Genomic DNA, 24656 nt, shown 5'->3' on the forward strand with positions numbered 1-24656 from the left:
CATTGTTCTGTATTCATAAGGGAGAAAATTCCACTCTCAGCCTTATTGATGTCTTTATTCTGTGTGAAAATTGCCTACAGCTGTTAGTTGTTAAAAAACCAATGCCAAACCAGAACTTTAAGCCAAAACCATTGGAAAACAAATTATCCTGAGGTTTGTATCTGTCCTGGCGAGTGATAGATGGATTTTTGTCTACTCTTGACTTCAGGGACTTAGCCCACAAATCCATCCAACTGCCAAAGGTGTCCTGGGGCAAGGAAGGTGGGCTCAGAGCCACTGGGAACCTCTGCCCAGGTTCTCTTGAGTAGTTGCAGGAGCAGTTCTGCCTATGTCCGTGCACAGAAGAGGATGGCCACGTGGGGAGGTGGAGCATGCTGCAATGTAGGGTAAATTCCTTTGAGATGGTTTCTGTTGGAATTTGGGTTTATTTCCTTGCCTGTAAAATGCCATAGATGGGGATAATGCCATCTTTCTGATGTGTTGGTGCACAGATTAAAGAAGACAACTTTTTTTTTTTAAAAAGAGACTGCTGCCTATTCATGGGTGCTTCATACCCCACATCCTAGTATAGCAAGAAGGATGGAAGATAATTCAGGTATGTTCTAGGCACATCACCCCAGGCAAATATCCCAGGTTTTTCCTTTTTTTGAAAGCTGATCTGCCTGCTGTGCACGCGCCAGTGTTGGTCCTAACTTGCAGGCCATTCTGCCTCTATCTGATGGAAAGCATCTCACCAGAGCCTGTCATTGTAAGCTAGTTTCCTTTGCATCTTCTGATGAGTCACTCATTTGATGTATTTAAAAGTGATACCTAAAAGGTTGCTTTCAGAATTGCTTACAGCAACCTTATCATCTCATAAATAAAGCAAGCCTGGATGGGAGGTCGACCAAATGAATCTTTAAAGAATGTGGGCCCTGAGCAGTGCCTCATACTCTTAACAGTGTATAGTCAAGCTGCAAGAGCATTCCAGTTTCAGGATATAGTGGTTTCTGGAGGTCTCAGGCCCATACTCTGTGCACACACTCCCCACCTCCCACCCCATTTTTAATAACAGCTTTGTGGAGGTACAATTGACATACCATATATTGGGTTGGCCAAAAAGTTCGTTTCGGTTTTTCCGTAAGATCTTAGAGAAAAACCCGAATGAACTTTTTGGTGAGCCCAGTAATTCACCTGTGTAAAGTGTATAATTCACTGACTTTTGGTATATTCACAAAATAATGCCCCCATCAGTACATTTTAGGACATTTTCTCACCCCTAAAGCGACTCCCTTACCCATTAGTCATTACTTGTCACTTCCCCTCAACCCTAGTATCCCCAGGGAGCCACTAATCTACTCGGTTTCTATGACTTTGCCTGTTCTGGTCATTTTCTGTAAATAGAATCATATATTATGTGGTCCTTTGTGACTGGTTCCTTTCACTTAGTATAATCTTTTCAAGGTTTATCCAAGTTGTAACATGTATCAATACTTCATTTCTTGTTATTGTTGAACAATACTCTGTTGTATGGACATACCACATTTTGTTTATCCATTCATTGTTGATGAACAGTTGGGTTGTTGCCAGTCTTCAGCTTTTATGAGTATTGCTGCTCTAAACTTTAATTTGCAAGTTTTTTTGGTGTGGAAATATAGTTTCAGTTCTTAATAGGTGTATACCTGAGAGTGAGATTTCTGAGTCATGTATAACACTGTGTATAACTTTTGAGGAACTTCCAAACTGTTTTCCAAGTGGACTACACTGCACCATTTTACATTTCCACCAGCAGTGTGTGAGAGTTCTAAGTTTTCTTCACCTTCACCAATTCTTGCTGTTTTCTACTTCCTTCCGATTGACCAGCTGATTTTGAAGCTGTTCTGTTGCTCCTGAAGAGCTGAGGACGGGTAGCCTGGGAACGTGTGTGTGCATTTCTGTGAATTGCCAAATAGAAATAGTCTTCCTGCCAACAATTTTGAAATTATTTGGGATGTTTAAAAATAAAATATTGAGAATCAGTGTTATCTCCCTAACCATGTATTTTATGTCTTTGAGCATCAATCCTTTTTCCATATTACTGCCCCCATTTCCCCCAGTTCTCTACTTCTGCTTTGTCCTGTGTCTCAGTCACAAATCAAGAATGTAACCAATCTGAGACTCAGCACTCTTCCCAGAAAATAAGATTCAGCTAAAGTCTTGTCTTTTCGACAGGGTTTTTAGGTCTTAGATTATCCCCACCAGCATGTTTGAAGAGTGGTAGGGGGCATAGCACTGTACGCAGTCTTTGTCCATGTAACTTTTTCTGTCTTAGCATTAGCAGTGGAAGATTTCCTTTGGGATAAACAGAAGAATGTGTTATTAATTGACAGATCAATTCCTTTAGGGGTGTGTGTGTGTGTGTATGTATGTGTGCGCATGTGTGTTAATTGCCTGCTCTGTGCCAGGCTCTGAGGCCACTGGTCCTTCTTGACTTTGTGGGGGCTGAAGGTCCAGCAGGGGAAACAGGCAACAGAAGACGCTCTCTTATCCATTGTGACTGAGGGCTCTGAGAGGGGCCGCTCCAGCAGGACATTTTCTTGACGAAGAACCTTTATTCCCCCTTTTTTCACAAGGTGAGAGTTGACTCACAGGTTCCATTTCCATGACCCTTGGCTCTCTTTCTGGGAAGTAACATTGTCGGCTTTCCTTCCAACCCTTCTTTGGAAAATTCGTAGCTTTGTTTCTCTCCCTTATGCGAATTCTCTGCAACTTAACCTGCTTTCAGAAAGCACACGTTCTGTGACCCTTGGTGCTATAAATTTCATAGGATTGAACCCCCTTGGGGAGTTCTGAAATTGTCCGGTTATTTCCATGACTGGTGGCTATGTGTCTAACTCAGCATTGAAATCCCAGCAAGCCCATGTCTGCAGATGAAAGTTGGGTTCTCCAACCCAGCTTTCAGGAACAAAAAGGGAGGTGTTTTTTGATCTCCCATCTGCTTGAGCTCTTAACCTAGCTGTTACTTAATTCCATTCTTGTTGGGGAACAAGGATGCTGCTTACTGACACCTACCCCCAAGCCTCACTGGCTTGGAAGGATCTTGGAAGCATTCCTGGAGGAAGTGATATTTAATGTAAGACTTGAAAAGAAGGAATTATGCAGGCAAAGAGGAGAGGAAAGTGTGTTACAGACAGTGAAAATAGCATGTATAGGGCTGTGAGGTGAGAGAGAATATGTGGAAGACTCAAGAAATTGAAAGTTCAGCTTAGATGGTGCGTGAAATAAGAGCCTGGGTGGATTGGGGTTCTGAGAGCCAGGAAAAAGGGATGAAGAGAGACAGTTGTGTTATTTTATATTCTCAGATTCTTATTTGAACTAAAGGACAGTACCCCTGCTTTCTTACAGGTTTTCTCAATGAAATACACTAAAGTACATCAAAACATTTTGCTATCTGGTTATATTTACAAAAATAACCCTTGTTCATTGCAGTCTCTGTGAGGTGTCAGTAAGTTTTAGCAAAATGTGTCATGTCTCCTTGGGTAGATTTTGAATATGTTTTCCTTTGAGTCCAACTGTTGAGGTGAGATGGCTTGTTTCAATGCATATCTCCTGTGGCTACTTGACTTTTGAAATGGAAAGAGAATTTACTATAGCCCCCTTCTGGTTTTCTGTTCTAATACATGACTCCTGGATATACCAAGAGTTGATGGGCTGAGGGTATCCCGCAGAATATTTCACAGCAGCGGTTATATTAGAAATGACATCTCCTCATAGATTCCCTCAGTTCTCTTGCCTTGTGAAACATCAGAATATACATCTGCTTTTCCTGGGTGAGGTTTTATTAATAGATGAGAAACCCAGTTTATGATAAGTCTGGTCATGATTTTCAAAGTATCCTTGGAATCAGTTAACTGACCAGAGGAAAACTTTCCTTTCTAAGAGAGTACATCATTGTGATAGATAGTTGGAAGTAATAAGCAATATAGACCCAAGTTTTCCTAATCCTGACTTGTTACCCATTCTATTTATACTGTTTTCTGTTAACCTGCCTTCTTTCAGATTCAGTATTTAGTCTTCCATTTATTTGACCAATGTGTCTAATATTCTGGGATAATTTGTTATACAGTGCTATGTGTGTGTATGTGGGTGCTCAGTCATATCTGACTCTGTGACCCCATGAACTGTAGCCCTCCAGGCTCCTCTGTCCACAAAATTTTCCAGGCAAGAATACTAGATTGGGTTGCCATTTCTACTCTACGGGATCTTTCCAACCCAGGGATTGAACCCGTGTATCCTGCATTGGCAGGTGGATTCTTTACCACTAGAGCCATCTATCCTAAAACCTGTGCATTTCACCATTCTCAATAAAAATGGTGCAAGTGTTTCTCTCAACTTAATACTCCACCACTTGGAGGTGGTGGAAATGTGAGGGGGTGTTTCTAGGTGCTGCAATTACTGAATGGTGCTACTGGAGTTTGTGGCCCATCCCAAGTGGCAGTGTTCCCTCTCCCCACTGGGAGTTACTGGGTGACCCATTGTCAGGGTGAGGTTCTTCCTGTGTAATCCATTTCCAATCCCAACTCTATCTGTGGGTTGGGGGTGGGTGGCATGGCAGTCTGACTTAAATAACTCTATACTTTTAGTTTGCCAAAAGTCACTTTTTGGAATTCCCATTTTGGTATATTTACATTCTATCTTTAGATCTTTAGATAGAAAAGGTTATGTTGGATACAAGTGGAAAACTGTCTTTAGATAGCCAATAAACAGTTGTTGCTTTTTTTTTTTAAGAACTGATATCCAAAAGTGGATTTCCAAAAGTGCTATTAAAAAAGTTTAGTTGTGTAGTATCATTTAAGTGTTACGCCTTCCAGGAAATATAAAAAACATTTGAAAGAAACTAATTAAGAAATTCATTAATGATCACCATTTATATAATTGAGGATTGTCAACAAAAGTTAATACCTCAACGGGAAGATAGTATTGGTGGATAATGAGAAGATTTGTATGCTCATAAATATAATCACTTACTATAGGTCAGTTTTATTGTTATGAGGTCCTGAGGACACTCTCAACATTAGTAACCAGCGTAGACTTTGAGAAATGAAGATAGTAAGACAGAGAGGATTTAGTTGACGTATCAGAATTAGATGAATTCACAGTCGAGGCAAACGGTGCCAGATGAATTCCCTTGGGAACATACATCAGTAAACTCTTCATTTTTCATTATGTTCTAAAGTCACTTTGGTATGAAAAGAGCTACAGGAATCCAGGTTAGTCTTATGATATACCAGTGTACAGATTTTGCTCTTTTTGTTGTTATTCACTTGCTCAGTCATGTCCAACTCTTCATGACCCCATGGACTGCAGCACACCAGGTTTCCCTGTCCTTCACTATCTCCCGGAGTTTGCTTAAACTCATTTCTATTGAGTTGATGGTGACATCCAACCATCTTATCCTCTGTTGCCCACTTCTCCTGCCTTCAGTCTTTCCCAGCATCAGGGTCTTTTCCAGTGAGTCAGTTCCTCGCATCAGGTGGCCAAAGTATTGGAGCTTCAACTTCAGCATCAGTCCTTCCAATGAATATTCAGGACTGATTTCCTTCAGGATTGACTGGTCGGATCTCCTTGCAGTCCAAGGGACTCTCAAGAGTCTTCTCCAACACCACAGTTCAAAAGCATCAATTCTTTAGCGCTCAGCTTTCTTTATGGTCCAACTCTCACATCCATACATGACTACTGGGAAAACCATAGCTTTGACTATATGTACCTTTGTGCATATAGTTGGCAAAGTACTGTCTCTGCTTTTTAGGTTGGTCATAGCTTTTCTTCAAAGAAGCAAGTGTCTTTTAATTTCATGGATGGAGTCACCATCTGCAGTGATTTTGGAGTCCAAAAAAATAAAGTCTCTCATTGTTTCCATCGTTCCCCTGTCTATTTGCCATGAAGTGATGGGACCAGATGCCATGATCTTAGTTTTTTGAATGTTGAGATTTAAGCCAGTTTGGGAAGTCATAGTTTTCATATGTTGTTTCTTAATTGGAGTGTAAACCTTATACATTAATTGGAGTCCCCAACTTTTTTGGCACCAGGGACCAGTTTCAGGGAAGACAATTTTTCCACAGATTGGGTGGGGGGTGGAGGGTGGGATGGTTTGGGGATGATTCAAGTACATTACATATATTGTGCACTTTATTATTATTACATCAGCTCTACTTCAGATCATCAGACTTTAGATCCTGGAGATTGGGGATCTCTGGTGTAAAGAATTGCTTGGTAATTAAGAACTCAGACTGCACAAAGACTTCAAAGCTATATCTGGAATAGTCTTAAAGTGTTCAGTTGTCTGAAAGCCAAAAATCTAATGAAGGAATTGATATCAAAATTGTTCAATTGCCATGAGTTTAAAAATTCTTTTCAATTGACAAACTTATAAAACTCAAAAGAGAAAATTCTGTTCATGTAAAGGACATGGTTAATTGACAGAGAAGAAAAAAAATAGAGTAGATATTCCCTTGATACTGTGGTATTTTTGAAGAAATTAACTTGATGAGTTCATAAAGAAATGTTGGAACAGTATGAGAATGTGCAGTATATCACAAAAGGAAGTGGGAATGTAAATATGGGCTTAAATGGGTTCAGTGCTAAAATTGCTGTGGGATAGATGTGAACTATTGCCAGTATATAGTCAATTTAAAGATGAGCAAAAAATGATTCTAAATCTAGAACTTTATAAACAAATTATTTAGGGCCTGAGAAGAACTGATGGTTTGTGATATAGGGGATGTTGATATAGGGGGTTTTGCTTGCTTATATATGCTGTGCTTTTGAATTGAACTTTGCAATACATCCAGAAATCTAGTAGGATTGGCAGTAGATCTTCATTTCAATGGACAGTATACATTTCTTTGAGGTCCTGTCTGCTTAGAGATAGTGAGATGGTCAAGATGGTCTTCAAAGTTTTCGTCTTGTCTTCTGATTCACTAAACAAATACAGAAAAGCTTAAGATAAAACCATAAACCATTTTATTCCTTCTAGTCCTAAATGTATATTTTATCTCATCAAGACCATTCCAAATGTCCTTTTATTCAAGTTGTTAAATTTACATTTTTTACTCCATGTTAGGTATTTTGTTATCAATCCATTTATTTCTGGGTGCTTCTTAATTTAGAGCAGGGACTGAAATGCGGATGGGGGCTCAGGGAGAGATGGAGGAAAAAATCATGAAAACTTTATTTTAATACAAATTCTGCAAAACCATCTCTGAACTAATAATGTTATTGAGAAAATGGTTATGAGTCCCCTTGGCCTTGATGATTTTCATTACCCTGAGTCTTAAAGAGATGTTGAGAGGTATGTATCTACTTAGCTTTTGGCTTCAATTTAAAATCTGATTATTTAACTTAATCCTCAGGCTGCCATGTGTGAATTACACAGTCAGCAAACTGTGCTACTTGCCAACTCTTTACATGTCCCCATCCAGACCAGTATAGGTTTTAAAGACAGGGAGGATAATTTGATCTCCATAAGTGGTATGGTTTAGGTAAGCTTTCAAGTGTAATTTTGAAAATGTGTTTCAGTAATGGCTAGAACAATCTGGTAGTTTGTACAAATAAATGTACTCAAGGATATATATTGATACACTGGGAGTCGTTTAAATACCATTTGCTCTCATAAAACATATGTCACACACCCTGCGGGAGGTGAATGCCCAATATATGGATCATGAATTGCAATTCTAAACTGTCCTCAACTCTTTTTATCTGCTAGGCTTGAAGTCCCCCGCTTTTCCAGATGCAGTTCCTCTGGAATTTCAAAGTGTTTCTTGATTTGTGTTGTAGGAGCTCAGTACCAGTTACATCTTTTAGTTACGATTTTCTGGCTCATGGATGAAGGGAGGAAGAAAAAAAAAAAAAATATATATATATATAAAATATATATTTTAGAAAACCAAATTCCTAAAAAAGTTGGAGTTTTCCACCTCTTGTCTAATGTTAACTAAATCCACTGGAAACATCCTACAGCTGCTAGCTGTTTATTTCATTATACAATGTAATATTTAAGAACTAAACGGAACCAAATGAAGGTTATTTAGAATGTATACTTGCGTTGTTTTCAGGAAAGATGGACATTTCTTGGGTATAGAAGAAAAAAGCAAGTCCTTTGCCATCTTTTAAACAATCAATTTAGTTTATTCACCTATGGACACTCATGTTAAATCCCTGTGAGCATGCACCTCTACAACGTCAGAGAGCAGAAGGGCACAGGCATTGAATCTGGCATTTTCACTCAAGATCCCCAGGGCCTCGAGCAGTGCCTGGTCCCGAGTCCATGGTCAGTAAATGCTTGTGGCCTGGATGAATAACTCACTACTGAAGGTTTATACATGATATGCTCAGGAAGATTTGAATAAATGTATGTGTGCATGCATGAATTAATGATGGCTGAATCATCCAACAGTTGGATTCCTATTCTGAATTATTCTTGAAGTAGTTGTGATAGGTTTGGGCTGGTTCCTGTACTCTTCCTGCGTCCATGTCCACCTTTTGTCAGTCTCTCTACTCTTCTTCATTTGGATGGGAGCACTGAAGGGTAGCAGGCTAAAAGGCTGAGGGTGTTGTTATTCAGTCGTGTCCGACTCTTTATGACCCCATGAACTGCAGCACTCCAGGTTTCCCTGTCCTTCAGTATCTCCCTGAGTTTGCTCAAACTCATGTCCATTGAGTCGGTGATGCCATCCAAGCATCTCATCCTCTGTCATCCCCTTCTCCTCCTGCCTTCAATCTTTCCCAGCATTAGGGTCTTTTCCAGTGAGTCAGTTCTTCGCATCAGGTGGCCAAAGTATTGGAGCTTCAGCATTCTTGTCTAAGAAATATTTTCCGTCCTTGGCAGTCTCTCCACCCTATATTACATGGTAGAATAAGTAAATAGCTGCAGTGTGGGAGGAGACTCATTGTGCTAGATATCTTCTGACCCAGCTAAAACTTAGAAGTGCCAGCTGAGCTGCTTAGCAAGTCTAAGCAGGTCGGGAGAGGCCTGGGGGAGAGCAGTGCTGGTGTCACTGAAGAGGGACGCGTGTGTAACTTGGCTTCACACTTGCCCACAGGACCTTTCTTACCTCTTACTCTAGAAGCTGACTTGGTGTCTCAGGAGACAAAGTCCCTCCATTCAATCAGGAAAACACTGCTTAGAAATCCTCTCAATTAAGCCTTGTCAACAGAAGTTGTACTAGATTATATAAAAATTGGACATTTGCGTGGCTGGATTGCTCTTGGGAGTTGATTTCAGCATATATTTAGAATAAGGTGATTTCCTTTAGATTATTGGAAAACTGCTGGTGATGCAGACTAATAATGAAGTTTCTACTTGAAATAACACAAAGAAGCCAAATAAGAAGCCTACAGGTTTCGCAGCAGACTTTTGTCTAGCAAACTGGATATAGTTTGCATTGCCTGCTATTCAGAGTAGGAAAGGAAATAGTGTAAAACAATTAACCGTGGGTTGTAAGAAACTAAAAAGTTATTTCTATTAGCCTTTGCTTGTGGGGTTTCTCAGTTGTTATTTTTATATGTCGAATGAAAACACATCTGTCAGACACAGAGAACATTATTGTGTAGGTGGTGGTGAGTCATATTGTGGTATTTTCTGTAATGACTAAGAACGTTGGCAGAAATCTCACAGGCTGAAAACCTTTAAGGTTTATTCTCTGTGTGTACACATCTCTTTGGGGACTTAACACTCCCTGTTGTTTTCCATTTATGTCTGTCTTGACTGGTTAGGGACAGGTAATAATTCACTGAACGCTCCTCTATTTAAACCAACAAAGGGCTTATCTAACTTTCAGGTTTCCAACCATCCCTAAGAAAATAAAATACTGTTCTCAAGGTCATGGTGGTTAAATTTTAAGAGCTGTGATGGCATTTCATGACTCGTGGATGTGGTGGCTATTTGCTGTGGGACGGATGGATGTTCATAAATTTAATGAATTACTGCAGCTGAAAGGTACATTTTCTCCAAACATGTATAGAAGTCTAATTTTGCTGCTGTGAAAGTGCCACCCTTCAGTCCTCTGTCCGCTTTGTCTGGCCCTTTCCGCTTTATGTGGTACTTATCACTGTGTCATGTGACTTAAGGCCTGGCCATTTGTCCCTCCAAGAGGGTTTGTCTTGTATGTGGTAGTGTTGAGTTGTGGGGTGGGAGATGAGGTTAGACATGGGAGATGAGGGTGGATGAGGGAGAGGGCTAAATCCAGAGAAGGCACCGCTGCTGTTGGGTTTGTGTGAGGTGAACCGGGGGGTTGCTGCCTGCTGGACATGTGGGAGACTTTTGGTGGGTGGGATCAGGATGGGTAACTTGGGCCTGTTTGCTATGGGTAAATACCTGGTGTTTTTAATATGAAGAAGAAAAGTTACCCTTGTGTGAATAATATAGTGTTAAAAAATACTGTGAGCTCTGTGCATTGAGTCAAATGGATGATTACCTTGTCAAGGACCATTTAAAAACCAAAGCCAAACAACCCCAAAACAGAAACATACACAAAGCAGTGGGTTGATTGGCAGGGTAACCCCAAGGACCTGTCTGTCTTAGCTCTCCCTCTCTCCGTGTTTTTAATCTCTGTTTCCCCGAGCATTCAACACGTGTCTTCCTACTTCTCTGTGATACAGAGTTAGCTTAACTCATCAGAAATAGGAATCCTGAATTCCTTCATTAGAGATTTCTGTTAGCTGAAAACTCACTTGTTGTTGGCTCACTGAAATCTATTGACTTGGTAGATGTTTAAAAAATAAGTCCTTTAAATATAGCATTGAAGGTGTTATAAATAATTCCATATTTTAGCCTCACTCACATCTCTGAAAAGAGCTTTTCAACTCATTCAAAACCCTTATTGTATATTATTTCAAAATTCCTTCCTTTGCTTTATCTAGTGAATCAATCCATTTCCTTAGATTTATTTGCGCTATGCCAATTGTTTTCTGATTTATATAGATTTTTCTATAGAGTTGCCTGCTTACTCTAGAATGTAGAACTGGTGGGGTTTCTTTGTGCAGAATCTTTCCAAGTGGGGTTTATAACATGCTTTGTGAGAGATGAAGCCAGAACTTTAGTTCCCACAGCTGGACCTCCTTCAGCATTCTTTTCTTCTTAATAAAAAAAAATGTCTAAGTATTATGTTTTCTCCCAGCTAATAAAAATATAGGAAATAAGTGTTTTATAAAGATATGAAAAACATAATTGGTATCTTCCCACAGAAGAAAAGCCTTTGTTGGTTTCCATTTTTAAGAAACTTGCACTTTTTGTGGAGAAAAATGATGCTTGGTGCAGATGTTTCTTTCTTTACCATTCACTAAATCATTTTCCTTTAACTTTTAAAGCCCTATCCAAGAAGGAGTAATATGGAAAAAAAAAAATTCTTTGGCCAATGAAAGGAGCTAGGCCATCTCAGTCTAAGGTATAGTAACAGGAACTAAATTTATTCTATTTATCTTTGGATTAATTGCCAGCCCTCAAAACAATATCTGACATAGCCAGATTGCAAAAATTGGGGGTGGGGAGAGTAAGGTGAGAGGTTAGAAGGTGATCTAGAAGCAACCGGGATGTTTCTTGGGGTTGTGCTAAATATATTTGTTTGTTAATCTTAGTGAAAAAGATTGAGGGGAAGAGGAAATGAAAAGGTGGGGGGGCGACAAAGGATGAGAGGGTTGGATGGCATCACTGACTCGATGGACTTGAGTTTGAGCAAACTCCGGGAGATAGTGAAGGAGGTGAAGCCTACATGGAGTGCTGTAGTCCGTGGGGTCGCAAATAGTTGGATAGGACTTAGCAATTGAACAAGTGAAAAACTTGACTATTAACCCACAGAAGGCCAGTACTCTTCTCTAGATCACTACTCAGGAGAAACAAAAAACACTGAAAAGTTTCTTCAGAACTTAAATTGTTATATTAACCTATCACCTAATTTAATCTTAAGGGACATTGGGGGAAACATTGCCCAACTCTTGGTCTAAATGGAATGCATACTACTGGAGCCTACATAATTTTCAAGGGAAGGACAAGAATATTTCATGGAAGTGATCATGGTTTCAAACAGAAACTGCATTTAAGTTGTAACATTTCTCAGATTGAACCACTTAAAGAGGTTCACTTTTTCCCTTTCCTACCTCTTCATACATTTTCCCCCAATGTTTCTTTTCTAAATAGATTCCTTGTTTTAGTTAACTGTTCAACCAGAATGATCTTTCCTTACTATGTACACACGGCGCTGTTTTCTCTATTCTGAAATTTTTTTGTTTTCCTGGGGCTCCATCAACCAGGCTTGATTTTTGTTTTTTAAGAACTTTATTGAGATATAACTTACATGCTATAGAATTGACCCCTTGTAAGTATACAGTTCAATGCATTTTAGTAAATTTATATAGTTTTGCAGTCATTACCACAATCCAGCTCTAGAATAATTTCATCACCATATCTCCTCTTGGGTCCATTTGCAGTTAATCTCTGTTCCTGCCTCTAGCCCCAAGCAACCACTGATCTCCTTTCTACTTCTATAGGTTGACTTTTTTTTCTTTAAAAATTCATGTAAAGAGATACTATATGAGATGCTGTGATCCTAATTGTTTTGTTTTCCATGATTGCCTCTTTGAGTATTTGAATTATCAAAATGAAAAATCTCTTATAATATTACTTTGAAGTAATTTTGAAGAAACTAATGTATGAGATGATTTCAAATTAGCTTATACTCTGTTCTTTTTCCTCCTTTAGTCAATTGTGCTTTCATTCCCCAGCTTGCCTAGCAGTGTATCTAAATGAGTGCAGGTAGCTGAAAAAGAAAGTAGCCAAATCAGTCCATCCCTTTTGTAACCAAAGAAGGACCCCAGGAGTAGTGTCTGTGAAATAGAGTATCGATTCAGACATAGGAGGTAAAGCTAAAGCTGAAGTGAAGTGAAATCGTTCAGTCGTGTCCGACTCTTTGTGACCCCATGGACAGTAGCCTGCACCAGGCTTCTCCGTCCACGGGATTTTCTAGGCAAGAGTACTGGAGTGGGTTGCAGCTTCCATAAGAAACCATAGAGTTTTGTTCTGTTTTATCTGCAGCTTGCAAAGATTTCTTACAGAAAATAAAAAGCACTAACTTTAATAAAAGAAAAAATATTATGAAGTTGTATTGCATAAAAAACACTTAGTGATCAAAATAGACTTAACAAAATGAAAAGGCACAGGTGAGGCAAAATACTAGCAGTACATACCTCTGCCAAAGGACATGTTTTGCAACAATAAGACAGGCAACTCATAAGTGGGCAAAAGATTTGAATAAATATATCAAAAAAGAATATGTGTGAATGTCATGTGAACTTGTCAAAAGGCATACTCAGCATCAGGTGTCATCAGGAAAATGCAAATTACAACTGCATTGAGGTACCACTTCACATAAGTTGTGCTGTCACTTCAGTGGTATCTGACTCTATGTGACCCCGAGGACTATAGCCCACCAGGCTCCTCTGTCCATGGGATTCTCCAGGCAAGAATACTGGAGTGAGTAACCATTCCCTTCTTCAGGGGATCTTCCTGACTCAGGAATCTAACCTGCATCTCTTATGTCTCCTGGGTTTGCAAGCAGGTTCTTTACCACTTGCAGCACCTGGAAAGCCCTGCTGCTGCTACTGCTGCTAAGGCACTTCAGTCGTCTCCGACTCTATGCAACCCCATAGACAGCAGCCCACCAGGCTCTGCCGTCCCTGGGATTCTCCAGGCAAGAACACTGGAGGGGGTTGCCATTTCCTTCTCCAATGCATAAAAGTGAAAAGTGAAAGTGAAGTCGCTCAGTCGTGTCTGACTCTTAGCGACCCCATGGACTGCAGCCCACCAGGCTCCTCCATCCATGGGATTTTCCAGGCAAGAGTACTGGTGTGGGTTGCCATTGCCTTCTCCATGGAAAGCCCTAGGATGACTAAAATTTTAAAGATATAGTACCAAATGTTTGTGAGGATGTGGAGTAACCCAAACTGCTATATGTTGCTGGTGGGAGAGTAGAATGGTACAACCAGTTTCTGAAGGTTAAAGTGCAAAAAACTTCAATGTATACCTTTGCCAAAACACGAAAATTGTTTACTCTGCGTACATGGGTGCTAAGTCGCTTCCGACTCTTTGCAACCCTATGGACTGTAGCCCACCAGGCTAAAATCTCTTACGTCTCCTGCACTGGCAGGCAAGTTCTTTACCATTAGTGCCACCATCTTACTGCAAAAAAAAAAAAAAAAAAGGAAGGGAGGATGGGTTTGAATTATTGAAATGCATTGATCTTTGCTATGTCCCATAATAACCCCTCTCCCTCCTTTTCAGATACCCACCTGCCCTCACCTTAGTTTTTTCTTCAGTCCAACTATATATGAGATATTGTTTTGGGTCCTGGCAACTAATGCAAAGATAAACAGAACAAATTTCATTCCTGCTGTCTGGAGATGAGTCTAGGAAGGGAGTCAGACATGCCAATGTGATTGTGATTAATGCAAGTGTGATAACTGCAGCAATGTGATTAATGCCAAAAGGTTAGTAGGAGAGCAGAGAGGGGTACCCCCACCCCCCAAGGTAAGTCAGGTAGGCTGCCTGGGGGACAACTGATCCCTTGTAAAAGCTTAGATACCTTGTAAAAGCTTAGATACCTTGTAAAAGCCAGAATACTGAAGTGGATAACCTTCCCCTTCTCTAAGGGGATCTTCCCAATCCAGGGATCGAACCCAGGTCTCCCGCATTGCAGGCGGATTCTTTACCAGCTGAGCCACAAGGGAAGCTCAAGAATACCGTAGGGTAGCCTTTCCCTTCTCCAGAGGATCTTCCGACCCAGGAATCTAGCCAGGGTCTCCTGCATTGCAGGCAGATTCTTTACCAACTGAGCTATCAGGGAAACCCCCAAAGCTTTAGATAAATGGGACTCATTCTTAGACATGGTGGGAAGGGCTGTTTGGAAAAAGGTTTCAGAAATGGGCAACTTGTGATCCCAAGTGCTGAAAGTTGGCTGCTGGGGGGGGAGGAGGAGGAGGTGAGGTGGGGCAAGTCAGCAAAGGCCGTATCATGAAGGGCCCTACCTACCAGCTAAGGAATTTGGACTTTATCCTGAGAAGAAGAGGAATTGTTGAAGCCTTCTATCATCTTGTCTTCCTAACTGGAATCTAAATTCCATGCGATTGGGGTCTGTTATTCATCTTTGCGTCCTTTGTAATGTCTGGCCATGGTCCTGGAATGGGTAGGACGTGGAATAGGTGTTGATTGATCTCTAAGGCTGTGTGATAGTCTCTTCCAATCTTGCAGGCTTGTTTCAAGCCATATTATTAAACCAGAGTGAGTCAGAGCAAAGAAACTTTTGGAATGGAGGGGTGGGGGTCTCATTACACTCTGGGCATTGTGCCTAGGCACTCCCAATTATTATTTAATCTATGTCACCCCTCCTCGCTCAGATTTGCCATTGACCTCTGATTGCTCTTATGATAAAGACCAACGTTCACAGTGGCCTGCCTGCAAGGCTGCTGTTTACTGTCTGTGATGCTTTTGACCTATTTAATTTTTATTCATTTCTCAGGTCTCACCTCAATCACAGCCTTCCCTGCCCCATGACTCCCCGTAGCAAATGGGCTCTGGCAGCTCAACTCTGTGTGCTCGTCCCTGGGATCCTGTGATTCTTTGATTTCTATTCTGCCCCTTCAAGCATATGAGCTCTGTGATACCTTTCTATTCCCTGCACCTAAAATGCCTAAATTTAGTGGATGCTTGAATTTTACGTAATCCATAACAGCCAGACCTGGAATTCAGGGGTATCTGACAACAAAGTCTCCCTCTTTGTGTAAATAGACACTCAGCAGGCCCAGTGGGCCGCCAGTGCAGCTCAAGGGTGCGTTTTTCCTACTGACGTCAGTGTCATGGTTCTCCCCACCTGTTGAATGATCAACAGAATGAACAGGCTAGTGGTTAAGGACATGGGATCTGGAACCAGACAGTCTAACCTCAAGTTCCTCCTCCACCATTTACTAGCTGTGTTACCTTGAACAGGCTATTGAATCTGTCTGATTCAGTTTCCTGGAAAGTGGGATACTACTACCCACTTTATAGGATTATTGTGAGGATAAACTAAATTAATCCATAAAAACATTGCTACTAAGCACACAGAAAGTGCTCAGTAATTGTTATGCTATGCTGTGCTAAGTCACTTCAGTCGTGTCCGACTCTGTGCGACCCCGTAGACGGCAGCCCACCAGGCTTCCCCGTCCTTGGGATTCTCCAGGCAAGAACACTGGAGTGGGTTGCCATTTCCTTCTCCAATGCACGAAAGTGAAAAGTGAAAGTGAAGTCGCTCAGTCGTGTCCGAATTGTTAGCTGTTACCATTACCACTATCCATGTATTCCTTCCTGTAGTCTTACTGTAATCCTACATTACATCCAGAGGGCCTGTGTGTGTGCATGCTCAGTTGTGTCTTACTCTGTGTGACCCCATGGACTGTAGCCCGCCAGGCTCCTCTGTCCATGGGATTTCCCAGGCAAGAATACCCGAGTGGGTTGCCCTTTCCTCCTCTAGGGGATCCACCCGACCCAGGGATCAAACCTGCATCTCCTGCATTGGCAGGCAAATTCTTTACCCGGTGAGTCACCTGGGAAGCCTAGAGGGCCTATAGCAATTTTTAATTATTTTATGGAAATTCTGTCCTTGCATGAAGCCATCTGCTCTGAAGTTCTAATTCAACCATGTCTTCTCAATTCAAAATTGGTCATTTGTGTCTCAGCAGAAGTTTTCTAACTCTAACAGCAAAATATAGTAATATTAATACTTTTTGCTGTGAATTTCGAGGTTTTTAGGATTCACATGTTTCTTCACACCTCTGCTCAGATAGGAAAAACAGTAATGCAGTGTAGTAAAGGATACAATATTAATAGCACTGTTCTCTCACAAATCAGGGCTTCCCATGTAGCTCAGCTGGTAAAGAATCCACCTGCAATGTAGGAGATCCCAATCTGATTACTAGGTCAGGCAGATCCCCTGGAAAAGGGATAGGTTACCCACCCCAGTATTCTTGAGTTTCTGTTGTGGATCAGCTGGTAAAGAATCCACGTCCAATGTGGGAGACCTGGGTTCAATCCCTGGTTTGGGAAGATTCCCCTGGAGAAGGGAATGGCTACCCACTCTTGTATTCTGGCCTACTGAATTCCATGGATTGTATGGAGTCTCAAAGAGTCAGACATGACTGAGCGAGTTTCACTTTCACTTTTCTCTCACAAATTACAACCCTTTTCCCCAAACTAAGCACCATATTATTGGGCTATTTGAATAACTGACCTGAATCCACAATCCCACCCCAAGAAAACCCTAATTGTTGGGAAGTGCTTTATGTCGCCATATCCCCCTATTCATCAGTAGATGAGAATAGGTATAACTTACAGGAAATTAAAAAAGGAAGAAAGGGGAAAAAATAATTATTTCACATATGTATATAACAGTTGCATAACAAAATTTTAACATTTTTAACATGTTCCCTTATAATGGAATTTTCTGTAAATATTTTTTATTCCTTCCTTGGTTTTACATTGTTGAAATTCTTAACTAGTTTCTAGTGGTTAGTGTCTGAGTGTGTGTTTTAGTGACTTAACCACTTACCTTGCTCCTAAAAGAAAAAGCATCTTTTTTAAAGATGAGAGAACTAACCACAGTACATTTGCCCCTCCCTATGCCAGGCGTTACTACCTGAGTTGATGTTGCAAATCCTCACAGAGCCCTGAAATGACAGGCCCATCCTGGAGATGGGGAAACAGAGGCTTAATGAGAATTTTCCCAGGCAGCCGGCATGTATCAGACCTTGTGTGTCTAGGCCCTGGAGGTGCAGGGGTTAACAAGATCAGGGCAAAAGGGATAACGAGAAATAAGCCTGGCAATTAAGTTGGGGTTATAAATGGAAGACTTCAAAAGACTGGCTGAGGGATGTATAATTAATTTTGCAGGCAGTGTGGAACTAATGACATTTTGTACTTCCTCCCACTTTCTCAGTCCTCAACACTGGGCAATCAGTGATGTAAGGAACCTTCCAGGTGATTCCATTGCTCACTCAAGTCTGAGGACCACTGGCTAACGCATCAGTGGTCATGATGTAGCAAGGATCGGAAGGGTGAGAAGGAACTGGGGGAGGCTGGTGCCAGAGCCAAGGCAGAGGTGATTAGGGCATAAGTTTGGGTGGCTTCACTGGAAACAAAACAAAGGGAAAATGTGAGCTTTTTCTCAAGGAAGTAATGATAGCACTTGATGATCCAGCAGAGGCAGAACTGTAAGATGGGAGCCCCACGAGTGGTAGAGCTGCATTATATGCCTCAGTTAGCTGAACCTTATTATTGTGCCTTAATTTATAGTAATTTAATATGTCTCACACCCATCAATCTCCCGCTCTTAACTAGATTCAACTTCCCTATAGGAATAAAATTGTACCAGGTGCTCAATACCAATAATAATGTTGACCATGGAATGAGTTATTAAATGCCAAGAACTGTTCCCTATGCACTTTATAGTCATTATCTCATTGTTGTTCATTAGTTATAGATGTTCATAAATTGCCTTCCCTCAGTGTTCAATCTAAGCTGCACACCACTATAAAATTAATGTTTCCAGACACTGATCTGAGAGACTGAGAGTCTGGGCTCAGGAGTCAGACAGCTCTAGGCTTAAACTCTAAGCCCCATCATTTACCAGGCATATATGGTCTTTGAGCAGGTTGCTTACCCAACCTTCTGCCAAAACTTCCCCCAGCTGTATTACAACAAGTATTATTAATACAAGGTGGGTGTGATCATGAGTGGAACTCAGGGTTATTATGAGAGCTAAACGAGAAAATGACTGCACAGTGCTTGACATTTGAAGTACTGAATAAATATTGGTGATACAGATGTCACTCCCTTTCTCAGAACCTTCACTGGCTCTTCTTGGTCAAGAAAATAAACTCCTTAATCTGGCCTTGAAGATTGTCCACAGAGTCACTCCTTACCTCCCAAAGCTTTTATCTGATGGTTCTTTGCATAAACCAGTGCTTCAGCCAAGCTGGTCAGTGTCCCCTAGATACTCTAATTCATTACCACATCCCAACCCGTGGTTTTCTTCTTCCGCTCGTCTCATCATGTCCCTCAGGGCCCATCCCAGTTGTCAGTGTTTGTAGGGCCATCCTTACCAGTCCTTCATCTGTAAAAATTAGTAAATCCTTCCAAACTCTGGAGCTTTAAAGACCTTTAATGTTCAATGGACCCTCTGTAGCAGTACACATTGGCCCAGGACAACTCTGTCCGTGCCCAGCTAGCTTTCCCCACCCTTCGGTAAGTGTAGGGCTGCACTGGGTGCCCAGCCCAAGGCCAGGGACCTGCTTTCTTAATGCTGGTAACAGACACTGGCACTTAGCAGCTTCTTGGTCTTTCCTAAGTTCATTTGAATATGTGTTGGTTTTGTTTTCTCACTCTGGTGATGCTGATAAAACTTCCCTTATAGGAATAACGGTTAATTTGTAAACTAATTATTATTATTTGTCTTCTCAGGATGAACTTGACCTCACAGACAAACACAGGGAAGCCATGTTTGCACTTCCAGCAGAGAAAAAATGGCAGATATACTGTAGCAAGAAAAAGGTAAGATATTCATGATGATTATGGTTAACTGGAAAATTATTATTGTTTTGATGCCCTTTGCGCTCCCATTTCACCACCAGACTTCAGGCAGTTCTTTATAATGTAAAAACCAGATTGAATGTGCCCAGTTGTGGCCTTAGCACTATATGTGGTAAAGGACCGGCTCCTTGGATGTTGATTTTATCAACACTTCATTGTAACCCCCTCACCTCACACCATTATTCATAACCTTGTGTATGAGACCCCTAAATAACATCAGCTTACAGAAGGTTGACGTGTTTTTCCAAAACTTGCCCTTTACATGAAAGTTTGTATGTAGGCAGGTGAGGACCAGCATTGTGGTTTCACAGCTGCAGTTTTCCCCGCTCTCTGGGACTACCTTCGAACAACTTTCCATTTGGCCATCTCTAAGACGTGGCCTTGTCCTCGTGGTGTGAAGTGGCTGTCCATCCATTTCAGGTTCCAAACTGGGGCTGGAGGAAATGGGGAAGGCGCAGCTCCCCACCCCCGCTCTTAGGGCCACATCGGGAGTCCCAGACCTGAGTTCCTTCACATCCCACTGTTAGCTACATGGCCACACCCCCCTGCCAGGAATGCTGTCTTATTCTGGGTGGTCATCCGCATGTAAAAGCTGGGGATTCTGGTACCTTTGGAGGAGGAGAGAAAGGAATTCATGGGGTAGAGAAAGTACTTAACTCTCTTCCCTAGCCTCCGTGGCACTAGGCACCACCTGTGGACTGTATCTCCCACAATAAAGCTCACCCTGCCATCTTTCAAACACGGTGGCACATTCTGCAACTGTTCTCTCACCCATTTTTGGAACCACTTGTGTTCATGGCCAGCTTTTGCCGCTTTCCTATCTGTTCTGGGGGAGACTTACATCAGGACAGGGAAGCAGAAAGGGCAGGGCTGGTTCCTAAGGGAAACGATACCTCTCCAACCAGAGTGGGTGCTGGATTACTCACCTCTGGAAGCAAAGAAACTGGAACAAGCTATAACAATCCAGTATCTTGAGAAGACACAGTATGAGCCAGGGAAACCTTTCCTTAGTGGATTAGGATGCATTTGAGGACCTCCGTTTGCCCCCATGGTTCCGACCCCTGCACCACGCTGCCTTTGTAATTGGCATGCCCCCTCCTGGGAGCGTCTCTCCAGCAGTGAACCTTCCTGTATTCCCCTCGTGCCAGGCTTTATAACCCTTGTAACACCAGCATCTGATACCTGGAAGTGAAGGTATGATGAATGAACCACTGAGTTGTTGGGTTTATACCTACCTCTCAAACAAACTAAAGCACATTTGATTTTCCATGTGAGCTATTGTAATTGATAAAACTACATGTGGGATTTTGTTCCAGGGGTCTTTGCTGAGAGATGTGTCCAACTGTAGCCTCTGAAGATAACTTCTGAGCCACTTAGATCATGTCAAGCATTAAGGGTTCCTAATGCAGTGGTAACCAGTAAGATGTGTTTGTGAATGAATGTGTCCTCTTCTTTCTCTCCGTGAACATCTTACCAATGGGAAGACCTCTCTTCTGTCAAACTGATGGGTCATCGCTCAGGAAAGAGATTTTAAATGGAAAAAATTTTTAATGAAAATTAAAATGTGCTGGGTTCTGATAGTAATAATGTTGAATGGTCTTGAAAACAAGAGAACTTTTCAGGCAGCTGCCTTCAAAACCTGGCCCCTACAACTGAGAAAGAAAAATCCTTAAGTGCCTGAGTACACAGAGGACATTGTCTATTTTGGCTCAAATGAGCGCAGATTTTTTTCTCAAAATTAGGAAACAACGTGAAGTGGGATTGAGAATATGCATTAGAGGAGAGGAAGGGGCAGGAGAATGGGAGCAGCTTACCGAAGGGAAAGTTTTCTTCTTTCCCAGATTTTATTACACCCTTGACGGCAATTGAAAGTTAATCATGGAAACTACTGCCCCTTAGATTAGAAACGGCAAGCCCTGGAGGATAGAAACGACCTCGGCCTCACAGCTGCTGCTCATTTTTCAATTTCCTGGCCTATCAAATCCTCTTTCAGACCTTGTCTCCTATGTGCGTGGTGGGGTTGGCTTTTTGTAGGCGAGTGGATGTAGATGTGGCCACTGGCCTCGGAATCCCATTTCCTGACGGATGGGTTATCCCTGCGAGTACCTGGTCCAATTGTGCAGATCTTTGGGAAAGCAGTTTTCCGGTTAGCCTCATTCCAGCAGCTTGGATTCCCTTTATGACTTAGCAATAGTGTGACTGAGTGGAAAAGCCATCTTAACTCTTTGGGGAATCCCGGGAGTTTATAGATCTGCCTCACTTTAAAATGGCTTGACTGAGGATTTTATTGATTAGAGCTTCTCAGACTGTTAAAACTATGCTGTGCTTTGGGTCTACAACTAACCTTTTGGGACCCTGTAATAAATAGAGAAATAACACAATAAGAGAACACAAAACCCTTTGCAAGAAAAGGGCCCGATGCTTGGCCCTCTTCAGAGAACCTTGCCTCCTTCAAAATGGGTTGCCCATTCTCAGAAAGGAGCCCACGGTGGCCATCCTTACCACCAAGAACAGACTGTTTTCCTTGGACCATCTCTTGGGTATAGCCTTTTCAAATCAGACTTGTCACCAGCAAGCCTGACCACATCCATTTCTCAGGCCAAGGGAAAGCTACACCCTCATGGCCCCTTCAGACTTTCCATCTTTCAAGATTAGAACTCAGAGCATCATAGATGTTCTCACACATAGTGAAGCCATAGAGTAAGGGTCCATGAGCGCCAACAGAAACAGAGCTGGGGAAAAGCAAGCTTTCTGCATAAAAGTGCACAGCAGTTGTGGAGACAGACGGCACTGGGAACTGAAGATGGGGCCTGGCCTTCCTCGGCCAAGTGGCTCTTTTCCATCCAATAGAGACTTGAGTCCCAGCGGTGGCTATCTGCTTATCAAGCTCTGTGTTCATTTCTCAAACAGCTTTATCCGAGTCCTCTGGTTGAAAACCCATTTCCAGAGCCAAAATGAAAGCTGCAAAAGTGTTCCTGGGGCTAAAAGAATTGGAAAGAAATTAATTGGAATTTTGCCTAATTAAGTAATCCGGGGGGAGAGCAAGAGATGGATGTTGCGGCCTTGTTGAAAGTCCAAACAAATCTGTAAAAATGACTAGAGTGGTTTGGTCAGCCGTGGTTTGTCGTATGCAGCAGTCCACTGTCAAATTTTTTTAACTTTTACGAAAGGTCCAAGGAAAGGCTCTGTTGGTGGAGCTGGGGGTATTTTCAAATAGGAAATGTTTGTGGTTCTTATCTTTAAAGGTAATTCCCTTTTTAGTTCCAATCACAACATGCTCTTTTGTTTAAATGAGGTTTTTCCCAGTCTTCGTCCAGAAACTGCATCTGTTAACAATCTTTTGGATTTTAAACTGAAGCTTTTTAAACAATGAACCATCTGACCACGAAAGGCATCTGGCCATGCTGTATTTGCTTATTGTTAACATGATTTTTAAACCCTGGGAAAAGTAAGGAGTAGGTCTTCAGAGAGGAGAAACTAAGATGGTATACACACTGTATTATGGCAACAGCAGTCTTACCAGCCCAGGCAGAAATCTTTAGTCACACTTCTTCACAGGAGCAGCTGCAGTAGTTGTGTCACTTAACCAGTCCTTCACAGTGTCCAGAAAATGCTTTTTCCCTCTCCATGAGCTTCAGAGTCACAAAGTCAGTGGATGGAATTAGAAGCTGTGAGCTGTAGTAACATCAGATATTTGAGGCTAAGATCAGAATTTGATGACTGCACCTAATGTTTCCTCCATGCATTTCTGATCCCTAAGCCAAGGCTTAAGTAAATGGCTCTGGATTCTCCATATTACATTTCTGTATCTTTTGAGGTCTGCTTTGGAGAAGGTGAGTTTTTGTTGTGTTGCTGAGTTTGTTTGACTCTAGTTTAATTAAATCACTCAAGAACCTTGTCTAACTTGGCTGCAGTTGAGCCTTTCAGCTTTGTGGGAAGTGCTGATCTGGTGCTAGGCATGTTCAGAAGACATCAAGGAAAAGTGGCTGAGAATTCTCCTGGTACCTTTCATTCACTTCCTTTATTTGGTTTGCATATCCTTATTGGATCACTTCCCCAGTCTGCTCCACAAGAAGGAATTCTCCTTTACCACATACACAAAAAAAGCAATGCATTGTGAATGGTCATAAGGATCTTTCAGATGCATTCAGAGCACAAGGAGGAAGTGGAAAACAGGGATTTAAGGGAACATATGCTAGTAGTGGAATTAAAGACAAAGGAACCATCAGTATTCTACAGGACTGTCAAACAAATCAGCTGTACAGCAAGGAAGTGGAATGTTGATATGTTAATGGCCTGGTTGTTCCCAGTCTCCTGACGGAAAGCAAAGAGGGATAAGTTAGGTCTCCTCTTCTCTGGAGAAGGAAATGGTAACCCACTCCAGTATTCTTGCCTGGAGAATCCCATGGACAGAGGAGCCTGACGGGCTACAGTCCATGGGGTCCCAAAGTTGGACACAACTGAGCGACTAACATGGTCCTTCTTTACTGTAATTATTTGAATATTCAGTAGAATGAGCCTTAGGTTTTCAGGTGCCCACTTTGCTAGATGTCGGAGATTTGGGAGAGAGGGAAAACTAGGTATCTGTAACTGTTTCTGGACTTCTTTAGAAATACCTGGTTTGGTCTCCTACCATTGAGTTTTCACCCTGATAATGGATTCCAGCTGGGCTTTGTGCTCCTAAGTGCTAAGAGGTTACAGAATGTGGCAGACTTAAAAATGATCAGAAATAAGACTGGCCTGTCTTTCCTGACTCTGCTTCTCTGAGAATACTTGAGGGAAGCACAGTAACTGGAGGAGAGTGGGTATCACTAGGTTCTGAAACTCCCTGCCTTGTTTACATATTCCCGGGCTGTGGGAGGTGAGGATGCGTGTTTAATCTCAGACTGAAGCAGTGAAGAAGCAACAAGCTTTGCAGATCTGGTGTTTCAGCCAATGAAACAGTGCAGTTGGCAAAGGGCTAGTTGGTTTGTGTATCACCCTGATGTGTACTGAGTATCTGGGGCAGAATATAGGCTAGATGCTG

The 24656-nt window shown here is 41.7% G+C and overlaps 1 protein-coding gene across 1 annotated transcript in view; it reads left to right on the top strand.

Annotated features, from left to right (window-relative positions):
- DAAM1 (dishevelled associated activator of morphogenesis 1) overlaps nt 1–24656 on the top strand; it is a 183059-nt gene that overhangs the window by 79754 nt on the left and 78649 nt on the right. Inside the window, 1 exon segment of the mRNA XM_027554228.1 lies at nt 19502–19591. Within this exon segment, the coding sequence (XP_027410029.1) occupies nt 19502–19591 (90 nt within the window).

This window comes from Bos indicus x Bos taurus, chromosome 10 (genome assembly GCF_003369695.1).
Source record: "Bos indicus x Bos taurus breed Angus x Brahman F1 hybrid chromosome 10, Bos_hybrid_MaternalHap_v2.0, whole genome shotgun sequence".
NCBI classification, from domain to species: domain Eukaryota; kingdom Metazoa; phylum Chordata; class Mammalia; order Artiodactyla; family Bovidae; genus Bos; species Bos indicus x Bos taurus.